Here is a 16,061-nt window from a genome sequence, read left to right on the forward strand (position 1 = left end):
AAAAGTTTAAATAGTATACGGAGTGAATAGCAGAAGTATCTTTAAGGGCATACATATTGCTTGGCATGTTAAAAGATAAAATGGTACTATTTGATAGAATAGGGCCAGTGGCTTAGATATAAGTAACGTATTATTTTCTTTTATTTGTCTAAGGTAGTAAATTAGTGTATTAAAATCAGAATGTCTCTGGTCATGTTTAAACCATTCTTTTGTAGGTTGTAGTATATTAATTAGGAATAGTGGAAAACATAGCTTTTTGCATTTGGTTAAGAAGTTGTTTTTTTATTACTTTTGGTTTGGCATACACATAATTATCTCTTCAGCTTTGAAGATAAAAAGGAAAAATCTGTTAAGAAAAGAGTTACATAGAGTATTGTGTGCCAATGTGGTGGCTGATGTCCATGGTCTTAGGAGTCATGCCTAGAATCTGGTCCTTTTATCTCTGTATTACTGTTGAGAATAATTGAAGAGCTGTTGATAATGAACGTGTAGGTTACCCCTGATCTTCTCCCACTTTTCTGTGCCCCTGTAGGTACATGGACTGTATCGCACAACAGGTGCTAGTTTTGAGAAGGCCCAGCAAGAGTTTGCAACAGGTGTGATGTCCAACAAAACTGTCCAGACCGCAGCTGCAAACGCAGCTTCATCTGCAGCAACGAGTGCAGCTCAGAATGCTTTCAAGGGTAACCAGATTTAGAGAATTTTCCAACCATACACTGTTACCTTTTGACTGTACTTTTTTCTCTGGTTACTGTATTCTATAAATATTTTTTTGTTCAAAACACACAGTACACACAGCACGTATATTCCCTAATCACTTGTGCATGGGCTAAAACCAGAAAAACTTCCTTGTCTTATTATTTACCTAACTGTTTCTTAATATTTCAGTGCCCCTTGCAGAAAAAAACATTACATGCTAAATAAATATTCTCCATATTTTTGGGGGGATAAATGTTCAGCGAATTATTTCAGTGGTGACACACTGAAATTAACATGGCACTCATGATTAAAAATGCAATTAGTACTTTGCTGCAGTCATTCTTTCAAGAATCTTAGACATAAGGATTATACATTGGAGCCGTAAAGCAATGCTTCGCTCTTTTTTCCTTATTTATATTGAAAGAAATAGGACTTCAGAGACTTCCGGATTTTTTAAATTGGCTTGCTTTTAGCAGTTTCAGTCACCAGTGAGGAGCCTGTGTGCATAGTAGATATGTAAATTATCTTTTTATTTTCTTTTTTTTAGAGTAGGCGATATTTTGATATCAGTCTCTGATCTTGCATGGGCACCATGTTTCTTAAGAGAATTAGTATTTTGGGTTATGCACTGCCTGTGGTGATAGGATTGGGGAGTTGTTTATAGAATCAATAGAATCAAAGAAGTGATTTCCTGTAATAGTTTCTTTTAAATAAAAATTTATTCGGGTGCAATGTGAGCATATAATATTGCAGTGCATTATCCAAGAGAAAAGGTAGATAATTATGGCATAGAATGTAGTGATGATACCTTTTTTTTTAAGTTTTCAGTATTCATATCATAGTAAAATATTATTCTATGAAAACTTTGGTATACTCTCGTGGCTACCCTTTTTAATTGAACTGAGAATGTGTTTGGCAGCTCTTTTTTGGGGTATGTGTGTGTAATTTTTAATAGAGGTATTAAAGTCTAGCCTAACTCCATGTCCAAAAAGAACATTACAGTATTTAAGGAATTTTTCTTTTAGCCTCTCATCTCTAGTTGGCATTAAAAATAGAAAGACCCTGGCACTTCACATATATTTGAATCCCTAATGCACTTCACTCTTCAAGTTTTTGAGACAGACTGAATACATCAGAATTTTTTAGTAATAGAAAAAATAAAACATTTCACTTGCACCAAGCAAGAAGATACAAACAGTTGAATGCATTAATTATGAATATAATCACATTAAAGTTATATTATGTGGCACAGGAATTCATTCTTATAGTATACTTGGGTTGAAACTTTGAATCACTTTTAATACTGATTAAATGACTCAAAGACGCTTGTAAAGTCACGATACTGTGTTCAAGGAGTCATTAGCCAACCTAAGATTGCAGAATAATAGGTAGTGATTTATTAGACTTTATTTTAAGTAAGGGTAGTCTTTTGGATTATATTATTTGAGACCAAAAAATCATCTGGGCATAAGTGGTTAAATCGCTTTTATTCTTTCCCCCCAAATCTGGAGTTAAAATGAGTATCATGCTGTGGATGGGATTGTGAGTTCTCACCATTTATGAAAGAAGCTTTGTGTGATACTGGATAACACAGATCCATCCAGATGGTGTTTACATTTGATTTATTTGGGACTTTATTGACGTAATATACTTAGAATTTATTTCTTTTATTCTGATGAAAATAGGATTCAGAATATGAATTTAAAGCTGTTTTTATTAATATTTCTGATCAGTGATAATCTCCACCTACTTTCACAACCAAATAAGCCAGTTCGAGTTTTTCAGAGTCTATAATCTTACTGCAAATCTGTTTTGTCAGTGTGCTTCATTGAGTGTGGATTTTACAGACATTCAAAACATTAACCACATAACACAGAGAACTTATGTCCATCATGAGTTTATATCTTAAGTCGATAGCTTTATCATAGAGACTTCTGAAAAGTACTGAGATTCTTTCCTTCAAGAATTATGAATGCTTCTCTCTATTCTTTGGATGTCCTGTATTATTAAACATCAAAGAATGATTACCACCAACAGTACCCTTTTTGTGTGGATGGGGGAAATTGTTTTAAATTCCAGTTATTTGGATTAATACAAGCTTATGAGATAAATTGTTTTTAAAAACATAAATGTGCATTAAAATGATGGCACTGCTTAACAGTTTAATAAAGAGGGATTTTAAATTCTTACATTCTCTATTCTCTTAATAGTAATTATTAGTAAATAGTCACATTTGCACTTAGCAAACGATTGGCATTTGTTAATGTTTAATACTTAATATTAGCATCACCCAGTATTGTAATCATGAAATGGCCTTCACGTTGTAAGGCTCCATGTCATTTTTCAGTTTGTGATACTAAGTTTTGGCTACTTTATTTCAAACTGAAGTTTGAACACTGGAAAATTGTCGCTCAGTGGTTTGTAATTTGGGACTTGGATTATTTATCTAGGGATGTTTGTATATTTTGTCATTTAGTAATATTGCGCTGCCATTGTGGTGACTCATGGTTCTATATAAATGCTCTCCATCTGTCCCTCTAATGTTGCATGTTTTCAGTGGTTTGGAAGTTTTGTATATTTATTGTATTAACACAGAGTGTCATAGAATAAAATGCTGTTTACTGGATGTTTGTTCGTACAATTTTAAATGCTGTATGAGCACTTCAGAGGCAGAAATTATGCTGAGGGCTTAAACATATATATAGAAATTTCACATTTGATTTTTTAAAAATAATCTATGTATAATTCATCATGTGCTACTAGACAAAATAAATAATATAAAAGAATTAAAAATTCTCAGCGACATAAGATGACAATTTTTTCTGTTTCATTAGACCTTAGTAGGTAGTGGAACATGAGCTTCACTCATTAAATATTTTGACCACTTTAAGGTCAAAATACATGAATTGTCGAGAAGTTAGAGAGATTCAGAATGGAAAACTTGTGGCCCAGATTTCTCCTTGTGGGATACCTCTGTACTAGTATTGATTAGATTGGACTTGTGTTCTGTTTCCTAACCTCACTCACTACCTGTTGTTTTATGTACTGATGAAGGTACCTATTTGCCTATTGTTGGATTTTTCACTTGGTTATCTAAAGAGGACATAAAAATATAGTCTAATAATGTTCATGGTAAATCTTATTTGAGAAATGCATGTTAAATTAAAATAGGAACAGCACTTCCAGTTTTCTGGGTGTTACCTAAAAAAAAAAAGTGAGTTTGGATTTTCACTGTTTGTATCTCCTATACATCGTGTCGAGATAATGTATGGTTTGCATTGTAGAGGGAATTTATGTTAAATTAAGTTTCTTAGTTGTTTCTGTAAATCGTTTGTAGTAGCATAATGCTTTTATAGATAGTGCTTTATCTTCTGAAAATGCTGACGTTAGCATCTAATTTTATATCTTTATTGGTAAAATCTGTCTTTAGACTGTTTCTGCACCGAATTTGTTAGTTTTTTGTACAGTTTTCCCTTGTTAGAATTACCGTGGCTGTCACACACACTTCACTGTATCTCCTTCCACTTTTTCCTTAAGGTAAATGTTAAGAGGAATTTGTTGATTCCATGCGGTTAAGAATTTTAGAGGTAAAATCAGAGTGGTTAATGTAAAAATAATTGAGGATGGTTAAAAATAAAAAATACTTTATTCTGATAGCTTTTTAAGTACCATAGTATAAATTTATTTAGAATAGAATAATATGTTTTAAAATGTTAGAGTTGTTTTCAATTCTTGTTTATTAAACTAAAAAGTTGTATCTCAATGGTCAAATACTATGGAAAGTAAAATAGTTCTACTAGAATCTCAGGGTACATTTTACAAACCAGCATGCTTTTTATAAGGATGGATATTTTTAAACCTTATTTTAAGGGTTTATAACAGTATATAGAAAACAGGAAAGGAATCTATAGAAAATTTCTAAGCCAGGCATTGCCACTAATCCCCAGATAAACAGGTATCTTTATTTTGAAGACTATAGGAAAAGAGGGAAAGGCTCTCTAGTGTTCTTACCGTTCCTATGGGTTTCATAGTTAGAATTTAATTTTGTGGTTTTGGTAAGACAGAGCCTTCAACTTGGAGAATTTTCATTAGCACTGTTCTTTTTTTCAAATGGCAAGGGACATGGGAGCCATTATGTAGCAATGCAGTGAGTGTTACATTTTAAGTTTATCTAAATCTTGATTTATATTTCAGTTTCTTTCTTTCTGACCTTGGCATGGCTGATAGTATAATTAAAATCCTCCTGCCACTAAAACCCATTTTATCTTTTCTCTAATAGGGATAGAAAATAGTTAATTGTCTTCTACCTAGTAATGTTTCATATAATACATTTGTATAAAATTATTCTGAATGTTATCTTCTCTATGTTCAAACAGTTCAATTTGTAGAGTCACAGCATGCAAATTTCATTTTTTAAACTCTACTTGTGTTTAGCTCTTAGATCTTATCCTAGACTCCCTCCAGAACCCTTTAAGAGTTGTGGGCCAGTGATTCTCAAAAGATAAATCATGATTGTGAGTGGTTGCTAATGTAGGAAATTTGTAGTATTCTTCAGGTGTTTGGGGGCTAAGGAAAAAAATGCCCCGAAGCACTGTTTTTCATCTGGTGATCACAGTGGTTCCTCCAATACTATAGTCTCCTACACAGAAACTGAGCCACTAGGCATATGCATCCCTCAAACTAGTTTTTTTTTTTCTGGTATGAAGCAATATACATCTGTTGTAGAACTGTTGAAAATATGGAAAATGATAAATGAGAAAATAGAAATAATCCATAATTTTATCCCGTAGGGATACCATTACTACTGTTTAATCATATTTTTTGTTATTTTTCTGTGCACACATACTTTACAGAGTTCAGGGATATAAACAATGTGGATTTTTTTATTCTATTTTTCCTTCTCTTAGCATTGTATCATAATGGCCATCATAGTTTAGCTTTTAAAATTAACTTTAAAAAATTTTTTAAATTAATACATATTTCATTATAAATTATAAAAAATATTCATATAAACAAAAGAGGATAAAGTTGTTCATAATTTTATACCCATAAATAACTACTATGAAAATTTGGTTTGTATCTTTCTTTTAATTTCTAGGAAGAAACTTTTTTCCTAAATTAAAAAAAAATTATTTTATGTTGGCAGGGGTGGGGAGATAATTAGGTTTGTATATTTTTAGAGGAGGTACTGGGGATTGAACACAGGACCTCGTGCATGCTAAGCATGCGCTCTGCCACTGAGCTATACCCACTCCTCCCCAAAATTAAAAAATAAGATTTTCCTCTACATCCTTGTAATAGATCCTTTAGCGATGTTTATCTAGCTCTCACAAGCCCATTTGTTTGGTCCCTGAACACAACATTGGTACTGGGTGTCATCTAGCCATAGTAGACTTAGGCTTGGCTCATTAAATTTTTATTCTGAATGTAGATTTGTATAGAGCTATACTGTTTCAGAATTGGGACATATGGGTTGCCATATTCTGACAAGAGGAAGAGTTACCAGCAAGCTGATCTGTAATGAAAATGAAGAATGAAGTAGACATGCAAAAAAGAGTAGGATGAAGGACATATAAAAGACCTTAATTAATAGCTTTCTGCTTCCTGTACAAGGCCTGCCTGTTCACCCACATTTCATTCTGTTACCCAGGTAACATTCTTACTGTTTTCTATCTGAGCTATGTCTTTTTTTTTGGGGGGGGGTACAGATATTTTTATTGAAGTATAGTCAGTTTACAATGTTGTCAATTTCTGGCATACAGTATAATGCTTCAGTCGTACATGGATGAGCTATATATCTTGAGTTGGCTTCCTACGACTTTTCACCAGAGAATTTTAACTAACCTAATGGTTTGTAATCTTTTTTCAATTATGACATAAATGTTGAACTTTTTCATATTTATGAATTATTTCTGTAACAGAAGTAATATAGCCACCTTTATATCCATGTATCATAAATTATTTTTCTAAATCCTTAATCCTTTAGGTTCTGATTTTTAGCTTACTATAAATAATTTATCAAGGAATATATGGTTGCTAAATTTGGGGGCCCAAGCTTTTCGTTCTTTTCTTAGGACAAATTGCTCAGTCAAAGCATAAACATATTTTAAAAGATCTTTGATGTGCATTGCCAAATTGCTCTCCAGAAAATTGTATCAATTTATGCCTCCATCCACAGGAAGAAGGCCTTTATCCACACTGTGCCAGGATTGGATGTGACAATCTGGAAGTTTTCTGAGCATTCTGGTTTCCTCTGGATGATGGGCTCACCCGGCACTACATTTATTTTTTTTTGTTTTGCTAACTAGGAGTGACCATGTATCCTGTATCCACAGAGGAATTTTCTACTTCCTGAAAGCACTAAACTCAAGATGATTAGTACAAGATGGAAGAAAAAAGGTGGCTTCAGGTAGCCAATCCATTGAGTGGGCCTCTCTAGGTAAAACTAGATAAAACTGCTTTTAACAAGTTATGTTTTTCTTCACAGTTTACAGAACAACTCAATTTTTAAGATCAACTCTAAATGATATTAGTCTGGGCAGACAGAAAATCTGTTTAATTTTTTTCTAATAATAACTTTTACTTATGGAGGACTTACTGTATACCAGAGACTATCTAAGTGTTTTACATCCATTACTTAATCCTTACACCAAACCTATGATGGAATTTCCATTATTGGCCTCATTTTTATAGAGGAATGTGAAATTAGTCACTCAGTGAGTGGTGGTGATGGGCTAAGGAGGGGCAGCTAGACCCATGTCCCCTGACTGCTGCCAGGTGTGGGATTGCTTCTGCCACTGAGTGTCACCTCTTTCCAATTCTCTACTTACTTTTCATCCTTCCACATTTCCAGTAATTCATATCCATCCTTTAGGGACATTGGAGCCTAGGAAAAAAATCAGTAATCAAGAAAAAAATTACAACATGTAATTTTGAAATTTCCAGACCAAGGCCTAACTGCACAACGTGTGGGTAAGTACCTTCTGCCTGTCTTTCACAGCAGTGTTCACTTACTTTTGTCTTTGTGTGTGTGTGTGTGTTTGGACAAACTTTAGCTGAAAACAAATCTTGATTAGGTTAACAATGAATAGGCCTCTTAGGTAATCATAATAGCTGCGTCTCCAGGATGAGAGATTATTTACAATAAGAAAACAAAAACTCATTTTTTTTAAACAACTGTCATATACCTGATAAATTTTTAGTGTCTGTTTTTAGGAATATGGGAATTGAGACATATGGTATCATCTTGAAAAGCATGAAAAATTACCAGGTTTTTCTCAGCAGTGTTTTCATCACTTGCCAACTTACAGTGCATCCTTTTTGGAGTTAAACTTGGAAGTCATCCTAACAGTATACTACCCAGAGATGTTGGTGTTCCCAGGTGGTTTGTATTTGCCGTCTTCTCACCCCGTACATCCTAGGTAGAAGGAAACTACAGCTGCTTGAGAATGTAGACTTTGGTATCAAACCTGTATTTGAGCCTTGGCTTTGCTACTTATTAGCTTCTTAATGTGGGGCAAATTACTTACCCTCAGTTAATTTACTTAAGTGATAGTTACTTTACCTATAAAATGAAGATAATTTCTGTTCATAGGGTTTTGATGAACAAATGAATTATATGAATTGCTTAGCACAGCACCTGTACATGGAAAGTGCATAATAGTTAAAAACTCTTATGGTCTGTCCATATGTGTATAATGACTCCCAAATCTCTATCTCCAGTCAGGTCTCCTCTCCACAGTGTATTCGTAGCTGCACACAGGACTTCATTGGCAGCCTGAGCTGAAACTTCAACCTCAGTGTCTGCTCTTGTTAGGTTCCTGATCTGGGTGGTGGCATCACTTTCTACCCAGTGCCCAAACTAAATACCTGGGAGTCATCCTGGACGCTTCCCTCCTTCCTCAGCTGCTTCTGATCAGTCACTAAGCTGGCCGTTCTTTGTCGCTGATATCACTGCAGTTCATCTCATTGTCTTCAGTATCGGCCGCCTTAATTCAGGCTTGTTTCTCTTGAGAATAAATTTTAGTTGTTTCTTCCAAACCTAGGTATTTGGTGGACTGCTTGCCTGTAAGTATTAGATTTTTCAGGATATTTGGCTATAAAAAGTCAAAGAGCTGCTAACAGTGACAAGTTACTGATTGATTTTTTCCATGTGGTTTTACTACTTCCTTATTTATCTGTGCTTTTATTTACATTCTGTGTATCTAAGCAAAATGAGCAGTTCATGTCCTAAAGACTTATCTTGCTAAACTCTGTAGGGTGAGGAGGAAGCTGCAAGGAGGAAGATAGCACTGGACGGCCCCACACAAATGACTAAGCAACGGATAAGGGCTCTGAAACAAAGACAATTACTGGTTCTTACTGCTTTGGAGAGTAGGCTAAAAGTTTGCTCTGATGGTTTTGTGCTTTAGTGTCTGAGAGTTTAAAAAGGTACTGAATTATTGGAAAGTACTGAAATAACCCACTTAAAGGAAATGTTCAGGATGGTCAAGACTGCTCTTAAGTGGTTTTATGTTAAGCAGAGACTTTAAGGAGAGCTAGGAGTAAGTTGAATGCACTGTGTTCCAGGAAGATCAATCATGGAAAGTTGATGCAGTAGCAGAACTGCTAAGTAAAAACTACGGAGAAAACGGGAAGCATGCACGAGGGCTCCCCAGCCTCTGCTGAAATGTAAAGCCGGGGTCCTTTCTCATGTGGATTAACTTTTGAGAAAGATGTAGTAACAGCTGGAAGAGCAACTTTATCATGTCCACTTTTGCTTGGATTGTTTAGATCGTAATTTGGGAAAATATTTTTCTTTATTGATTTGGATAATTCCGTCAGCATTTAATTTTGATTGCTATTAGAAATCTGGCACGTGTCAGGTATGTTTAGAAGCCAGATCATAAATGTAGTTTCAGCTGTCACAGGCCCTGGATCAGGGGGAAAAATAGCTGTTTTTGTTTATTCTATTACATAAGTGCTTCGTGTGATACAGAGAGTTGAGTTAAGAGTTTTTGAAGAGGATTGTTGGTGTTTTCCTTGAGTTAATAAGTTAGAATTCTGTTCCTGGATGAGGCTTTTTGGGGGCAAGATTACCTTCAGGAAACATGGGAGTGCAACTGCACCATCGCTGGCTTTTAATTTTGGTGTATTTGTTGGGAGAGGAGATTGTGTCCCTCAGTTGACTTTTCTCTTGTAGTTACTGTTCCTTATTTATAATTACATTGATGCTTCTCCAAGGAAGAAATATCTTGAAGTTAAAGCTAACCTAAGGTAGGAATGTATGTTACTAGTGAACAGTATAGTTAAAATACCTTAATATTTTTTTTCCTATCATCAATATTACATATAAGTTAGTATTTAAAGTAAAATTTGGCTGGTTGATCAAGAAAATGTCTAAGTATACACATCATATTGAAACCAATATACTGAGACTTGAAAGAATCAGAATGAGTTTGTAAAATCTGGTTTAATTCGTATCTGGGGAGGGAAGCATGTTGTGAAAATACATATGCACGGGAACCTAATCAATGCTAGACAGACAATGTATTAGTTTACAATATAACAGGATAACCACAAATTCGAAGGCTCAAATTGAGTCCATCAGTGGTAAATACAATTCTATATTTGGCTCAAGTGGCTGTTGAATATCAAGTGGTGCTGAGTTCCTCCAAAGCACCTGTGACCCCCCAGCCTTGGGAGGAGTTTCACCACAGTCTCAGAAGAAATCCCAGTCATGCCTTTAACTCTTTTGGCCCTTGGGAGTCACTGCTGCCCAAATACAAATGCAGGCCAGGGATTTCCAGTGGCCACATGTTATTGCACAGAGAGGTCTGTTCTAAGCCAGACTCTTACGGCCAAGCAGGTGTGAGATTAGCCCTTAAGTAGTGGTCTAGCATTAACGTGGTCTATCAAAGCAAGTTAAGAAATAGCTCCTTAGTGATTATGTACCAGCTACTAGTTATCACACTAACAGAAAAGGCAGCATGGCAGCTTCACATTTCACATGAAAGACTAGCATTAACTGGGCCTGCCTTGCTGGCTTAACCTTCACATCAGTCTAGTGATTATTTTAATTTAGACCCAGGAAAAAATGATTTCATACCAGTCTTTTCTTCACATAGATTTGTGTAGCATTAAAACTGTTATGGGTTAATGACTAGGCCATGAAGGCAAAATGTTTAACTCTCCTTTGCCAAAACAGAAAACAGCCTCTGTTCTGACTCCTGTCCAGTTTCCAAAAAAACAAAACATACATACACCTTTGTTATTGCACATCTTTCACACAGACGTGTGTATGTATAATATACATATATATTTTTAAATATGCTACACATTAAAAAAGGACTATGGCACTTTACAGAATACATGTTTAACAAAGATCATTACCCCACAGATGTTTGATAACTATACAGAAACCCTTAAGCAATTAATGTAGCATTGTTGAATTAGCACACAGGTTTAAAGAATCCACAGAATCCAAGGCAAACACTTTCTTGGAGTTCATTGAGAAGCCCAGCCCCACTGCAAAACTTTTAAGCACAAATGCAGGCAAAAATAAATAAGACTTTTCTGGTAGTAGTAATGGTCCAGGTATATTAGATTTTTAGACTGAGGCAATTACATGACTGATAGAAATTTATTAGAATAATAGGTATGGGTCACCAGTCTGTTTTTAATCTATTTCTTTCTAACACATTCCTCATATTCAGTGGTTTTTAGACAGCCGTGCAGTTTTCGTCTAGACTAGCATGATTTTGCATATTCCATTTATCCCAACTGAAGCCTTGCTAAATGGACTGCAGGTTTAAAAGGCCCAACATTACCTTTCACTCTCTCTGCTAGAGAAATTCCATCTCTGCTCTGCCTAATCAATCAGTGTTTAAGTAGTTTTTTTTGTGGTTTGGGATTTTATATGTGTGCATGTACTTTTTTTCTTCTTCTATAGCATTAGACTAATTAAATAAACACCGTTAAGTGACTTTCTTCTGGCCAAGAGGTCACATTTTCACTTACGACTTTTGTTATCAGTGTGATCTAGGGATACACCAACCCCTTAGCTAAAATGCAAAAACAGCAGGCAGTAAAGATGATGGACATGCTTAGAGGATCCCCTGGGCTTATGACTTGTCTGTGAGGAGTGTGAGATTGTAAAATTAGTGTTAGAAAATGGGTTCTCTATCGTCAAAGAAGAAAAAGAGTGAATCTTCTGATGATAAATTTAAGAAAAATAGTGAGTTTTTAATCAAGATTATTTGCCGGATCAAGGGAACTGCTTTTTTTTTTTTTTAAATGAAAATTATTGCCAAGGGTTAAGAAGTAGTTACAGTGGTGGTATCAGGCCTTGGTTAGAGCATACAGACACACAGTCAAGGCCAGGAGTCCTGTCCAGCGGCTGCCGTAACAAGTTTCTGTGTGGTGTCAGAGACAGGGTGGTTGTTTCCTGAGCCCTTACCGCAGGCTGCTATGAGGGTACGTATTTACTCCTCTTTTCAAAAAAAAAAAAAAAAAGTCACAGATTTACACTTTGCTTATTCTGAACTTTGGTCTAAGAAGGGTGAGCTCATTAGATCTGGTTCCACAGCCCCACCCCTCCTACCTGTTAGCTCTTAATGGTTTCTGCTATAGGCCAAAGGCTGGAATGGAATAAAACTTAGTTGTTCCATTCCATCTATATATAAAGCAATTAGTTGTTCCGTAGCAAGGCATGGTTTAGACTCACACAGCTTTAAGGTGATTCATCCAAGGCAGGGCTGTAAAATCTGAATCAGGTGGCATTTAGCACACAATACCTTGCCCAAACAAGGTGTGTCATTATTCATTAAATTTTCAAAACAAAGCAAGCCCTCGAGTAACCAGATTCATAAGCCCAAAGAGACCTATACTTGTAATCCTTCCAGAAATCTGGCAGGTCCACTCCACTTGCTTAAATTGCAAAGAAATGTCTTTATGTCATTCTGCAGTTCTGAAGCTCAGGGTAATACCAGACTAAGTTCTTTCTGGTCACTTTGATCATTCCAAAGTAAATGTGAAGTGATGGCTAATACCATTTTCCTGAATCAATTATGTTGGTAATTTACAGAAACTAGATTAAGAGCCCCTGAATCCTTTTTAATAGTGGTGTTCTATTCTTTTTGTAAACAGGTGTATGCAGGTGCTATGAGCTTGGTCTAGCTCTCATTTTTACATTAATTTTCTACTTTGTGCTTTCCTGGGAATGAAGCCTTTGATGTAACTCACCAGTAAGAGCAATTTAATGTTATTTCAGTCTGCTTTCAGGATCAATACCAGTAACTAGAAACATTGAACTCCCATGACTAGCTCCTTTTTTCAGCACAGAATGCCATGCTGCTGGCGGTGGGGACACAGCTGACCACAGCGTGGTTACCGCACAGTGGGAAAAGGTTTCCCACAAGTGCTGAGAGTCTTGCAAACTCTCCCGGTCAACATCTGAATGAGCCACAGCCGGCTTGGAGACCTCATCCTTGGAATGAGGAAACTAAGTGAGGTTCCCTTCGGCAGTCAAAGCGCAGTCCTGACCCTAGAAGAGAATGAAACGTGCTCTCTGGAGAAGACTGGGCCAGTACTGGTGCTAGCCTGGCTGCTGGGAAATGGAATGAATTTGCCTTCATTAGCAGGATTTTGTACTTTCATTCTCATGATTGGACAGGTCCTTCTTCTTTCTTTACTTAAAACATCTAAAATCTTGGAGTGACAGTTCAGTTGATCCACTTACTCTGGAATTTAGCCTAGAATCAGTTCCACAACAGGATTCCACACTGTCCCTGCTGACCCCTTGGGTCAGCTAAGCAAGAGACAGTGTCTTGCTATGCCTCTGAGCACACATCCTCTCCCCAGTAAGTGTGCAGTCTTTGTTGTAGTCTCTGAGTGAGACAGTTTGAAAGAACTAGGAGGAAATAAAAACACCATTCCCAGGCCTCACTCTGAGGCAGAGGTGCTCACAGGCATGAAACCTAGTGGCAGAAACACATCTCTAAACAGCCTGCTAATCTGGCTAACAGTCTCTTGTTACCAGAGAAACTGCTGCTTTGACGGTTTAGCTCATCATCCTTCATAGAGCCTCGGGGGAGATGGAGTCTGACAGAACTTAACTGCAGGTTAGGGCTTCTGTATTACTGTCATGTTCCATCTCTCACAGCTGGCACTGTGGCCTTCATGTGCAGTCACTGCTTGGCTGATGTTGCCTGTCCCTGGTCCTGTCAAGGCTCTGGGCTGTGGAGTGTGGCTCTGGTAGGTAAAGGCTAGTTCTTCATTTGACTCAAATGATGAAACCAGAAGTGAACTGTTTCACAAGGTTACACGAGCAAGAAAATGGCATTAATGTCTCTTCCAAACTAAAGGAGGCAGATAAGGTTTTTCCCCTCTTCTATTTCCTCCTGTACTTTGTCGCTGGAGGTTGCGATTTCTGCCTGTGCGGAGAAGACGGCACAGATGAAGGTGAGGACCGTGCCCCCGATGGCGGTGTAGAAGGCCCAGCCCAGGGAGCAGTCTCCGGGTTTGTAGGCCGATGCATAGTGTCCACAGTAGCCTATGGCCTTCTGGCAGCCCCAGCCAGCAGGGTAGAGTATCAAACCGAGGATGAGGAACAGGCCTGCGGGGCAGAAGAAAAACACAGCTGAAACCCTCAGGGCTCTACACTGTCCGGTGAGTAAGTGTGCAGGTCTGTGTAACTGTTCCTTGGCTGCCCGCTCTGGGCTCCGGCAGCCGTTCTGCATACCAAGTGTTAGGGGCTGTTTTATGCAACTAAGGTGACCTGGTCAAGAAAACCACTGTATTAGAAACATTTTTAGCCTCTTTTGATCATGTTAGCATATGACCCACTAATAATTTCTCTTCTGGAAAAGCAGATCGCCTTGTTGCTGTTCCTTCCTGCAGGGCTCTTGCTGCAGTGAGCATTTCCCTTTTGGTTTAAGGCAGAGGTTGGCAAACTAAGGCCCCCAGGTCAAGTGGGGCTTTGTTCTTGTAAATAAAGTTTTCCTGGAGCACAGCTCCACCCATTCGTTTACTGACGGCCTATAGCTCTTCTGGGCTGGCCCCGTGCAGTGAGTAGTTGCTACAGACCGTATGGCCTGCAAAATCTACATGATTTACTATCTGGCCTTTGGCAGAAAAGGTTTGCCGACACCTGGTCTCAGGGAGTTCACGTAGAACTGTGGTTAAATGCAAGAGACCAGATGCTTTAAAGATAAGCCCAGAAGGCGTCTGTTTGCTGGCATTCACCAACAACCAACTGCATACCTAGGACAGAGATTTCTGTATTTACATATATATTTAGAAGCCACCTGCAAACGTCATAAGAATTTTTTGTCTGATTGCTTTTAAGTAAACTCAGCCTTGAGTAGACACTACTAAGCTCTGTTTCCATTCTGCTGATCCCATCACCCTGTCACACCAAAGGTCCATTTTTCTGTTCCTTACAGCTTTACTGCTATGTGATTTATTACATAAATAAATGGCTATTTTTCCTGCCAGCCCTGGTGGGTTAGGAGCCACTCCAGGGCCAGGAATAAAGCAAGGCAAGAAGGTGAGGTCACTTTCAGGTGCGTGTTCTGTGCTTGCAGAAGCCTGAGGTTGAGTGCCTGCCTCCCCCTGAGCCTGGCTACCAGCCACACGGGAGCAGCTGCTTCTAAGGAAGTCCAGATCCCAAATCTTCCCTAACCAAGCTTTCTTGGTAAAAGAATGCTGCAGGAAGAAGATGGCTTTATTCCACGTGGCAGGAAAAAACAGTTTTCTCAGAAATGACTGGGAGCTTGGAGCACAACCCCCGGGGACGAGGCAGGCCAGAGAGAAAGTGTTGGTACCCTGGAGTATGCACGGTCCTGGGCTGGGTGTCGAGTCAATTCAAAGGCTAGAAGTCACACAGCAGAAAAGCCCCTACAGTCTTACGCTGGGATACAAACCAGCAGGATAATGGGCCATGGCCCAGACTGAGAGATTGGTCAAAGTTTGGAGTTAAGACAAGAGGTCTATGAGCTGGGTGGCCTTAGGAAAGTCTGTTAACCGAAGTATAATTCCTCACCTCTAAAATGGGCTGATCTCTAACTCATAAGGTGGTTGTAAGTATTAAAGTCTGTAAAGAGTTCTTTCTGTACCCCTAACAACATGGCTGGAACATAAACTAATGCTAGACAACAGGCTCTAAAGCCTTCCGCAGGCCCCTCCCGCACCTCAGCACCAGCAATGTAAAGTTCACCAGTTACGAATAAACAGCTCAGCTTATTTGGGGGCATTATATCTTGAAAGGTGTAATAATGCAGGAGAGGCCAGGCTACAATTCAGCACCCTTCTGAGCTAATTCTTCTGTATTTCTAATTAAGGCCTCTGATTAATCCCCATCTTGTCTCCTAGGAAACCTCACC

General features: G+C 37.8%; 2 protein-coding genes across 13 annotated transcripts in view; one reads left to right on the top strand and one right to left on the bottom strand.

Moving 5' to 3' along the window:
• Positions 1–3,325, top strand: part of SCAMP1 (secretory carrier membrane protein 1) — a 96,771-nt gene extending 93,446 nt beyond the window's left edge. For all 3 annotated transcript variants that reach the window (XM_074360089.1, XM_074360090.1, XM_074360088.1), the window contains one exon: positions 533–3,325. In XM_074360089.1, coding sequence (XP_074216190.1) covers positions 533–697 — 165 coding nt within the window. In that variant the 3' untranslated portion in view covers positions 698–3,325. The remainder of the gene's footprint in view (positions 1–532) is intronic.
• Positions 3,326–10,131: 6,806 nt separating this feature from the next.
• LHFPL2 (LHFPL tetraspan subfamily member 2) overlaps positions 10,132–16,061 on the bottom strand; it is a 153,167-nt gene continuing 147,237 nt past the window's right edge. For all 10 annotated transcript variants that reach the window (XM_074360091.1, XM_074360096.1, XM_074360093.1 and 7 more), the window contains one exon: positions 10,132–14,293. In XM_074360091.1, coding sequence (XP_074216192.1) covers positions 14,037–14,293 — 257 coding nt within the window. In that variant the 3' untranslated portion in view covers positions 10,132–14,036. The remainder of the gene's footprint in view (positions 14,294–16,061) is intronic.

Source organism: Camelus bactrianus, chromosome 3, assembly GCF_048773025.1.
Source record: "Camelus bactrianus isolate YW-2024 breed Bactrian camel chromosome 3, ASM4877302v1, whole genome shotgun sequence".
Taxonomy (NCBI): Eukaryota; Metazoa; Chordata; class Mammalia; order Artiodactyla; family Camelidae; genus Camelus; species Camelus bactrianus.